Below are 1,457 nucleotides of genomic sequence, written 5' to 3' on the forward strand. Positions count from 1 at the left end.
TGATGGCAAGCAGAGTCAAGTGGGATTTTCATCTGGCTAAGGCCAGAAACACAGAGAGGACAATTTGGGGTGATGCCACAACAGCAAATTAGAAGAAAAGTTGGAGACAGAGGCTCCTAAGAGATCCAGTCAGAGACAGAAGTGTGGAAGACAGAAGAGCGAAAGCCAGGACCAGTCAGGAAAACATCATGGATAGGCCACTGATTCCAATGAGAAGTGGGAGATGCCTGGAGAGGCAGAGCCACAGCAGAAGTTTCCAGGAGCCTGGCGGGTCTACTGGGCTGTATCTGATGATCCCTCTTCTCTACCTGGAACCGGATTGCCCAACCTGCCTACATCCCAAAGAGCCTTGACCTTCATCTTCTATAAATGAAGCACAGATAGTGATGAATAGTGTGTGGGGGCGGGGCTGTGTGTGAAAAATTAATACCAGGATTGATCTTTTCCTGGTGACCTTAAAATAACCATGCAGATTTAACTACATGCTTTGGCATCCTCAATTTCTTAAGCCAGTCTGACCTCCAAGTCTGACAAAAGAACAAATGAAAAGTCTTCTTTATGGGTGACCCTCATGAGCTGTGTTTGACTCCAAACACCCAACTAAGTCTATAACAGGGTACAGGTGAGTGCATGTGTTCTGTGTTAACTTGCTGTGTCACCTGGGATAAGTTAATGTCACAACTCTGAGCCCCAAGTTTCTTCATCCACGAAATGATGGAGCTGGGCCAGGGAGTTTTCTGTCTCTTTGCAACTTTGAAATTCGATGAACCTAAACAATTACATGTAGAACAGTTGCACAGTACTTAAGAAATGCCGCCCTGACCGGTTTGGCTCAGTGGATAGAGCGTCGGCCTGCGAACTCAAAGGTCCCAGGTTCGATTCTGGTCAAGGGCATGTACCTTGGTTGTGGCCACATCCCCAGTAGGGGGTGTGCAGGAGGCGGCTGATCGGTGTTTCTCTCTCATCGATGTTTCTAGCTCTCTATCCTTCTCCCTTCCTCCCTGTAAAAAATCAATAAAATATATTTTTTAAAAAAAGAAAAAGAAATGCTTTGAAGTACTTGCATTGGTACAGGTATCGACGATGGAGGGACTTTATCCCCTCATTGCCTTGGATTAATAGCTGTCCCTCTGCCCTTCTCCCTTCCCACCTCTGTCTTTGCAGGTGTGCATCCTCGAGTGTGAAGGGAAGGTCTTGCCCAGCCCTCTCTGGACCCCATGCACCAAGATCATTGCCAGGGGCCCCTGGCAGCTCAGCCCTGCTGACCCAGAGCACTTGGCAGCTGCTCTTTACCAGCCAGGAGCCTCCGAGATGCATTTGAAGCGAATGCCCCGTGTCAGGAGCCTTGTCGAAACACAGAAGGAGACAGAGCCTGGCACGGATGAGGCTGGAGAGGAGCAGAAGCAGCTGCAGAAGAGGTTTGGGGGCTTCACCGGGGCCCGGAAGTCGGCCCGGAA

General features: G+C 49.4%; 1 protein-coding gene across 1 annotated transcript in view; it reads left to right on the forward strand.

The window, feature by feature from the left end:
• The window catches only part of PNOC (prepronociceptin), a 27,269-nt gene that overhangs the window by 22,589 nt on the left and 3,223 nt on the right, over positions 1 to 1,457 (forward strand). The window contains exon 3 of the mRNA XM_006774790.1: positions 1,165 to 1,457. Within this exon, the coding sequence (XP_006774853.1) occupies positions 1,165 to 1,457 (293 nt within the window). The remainder of the gene's footprint in view (positions 1 to 1,164) is intronic.

The sequence above is a fragment of the Myotis davidii genome, unplaced genomic scaffold (genome assembly GCF_000327345.1).
Source record: "Myotis davidii unplaced genomic scaffold, ASM32734v1 scaffold524, whole genome shotgun sequence".
In the NCBI taxonomy this organism is placed as follows: domain Eukaryota; kingdom Metazoa; phylum Chordata; class Mammalia; order Chiroptera; family Vespertilionidae; genus Myotis; species Myotis davidii.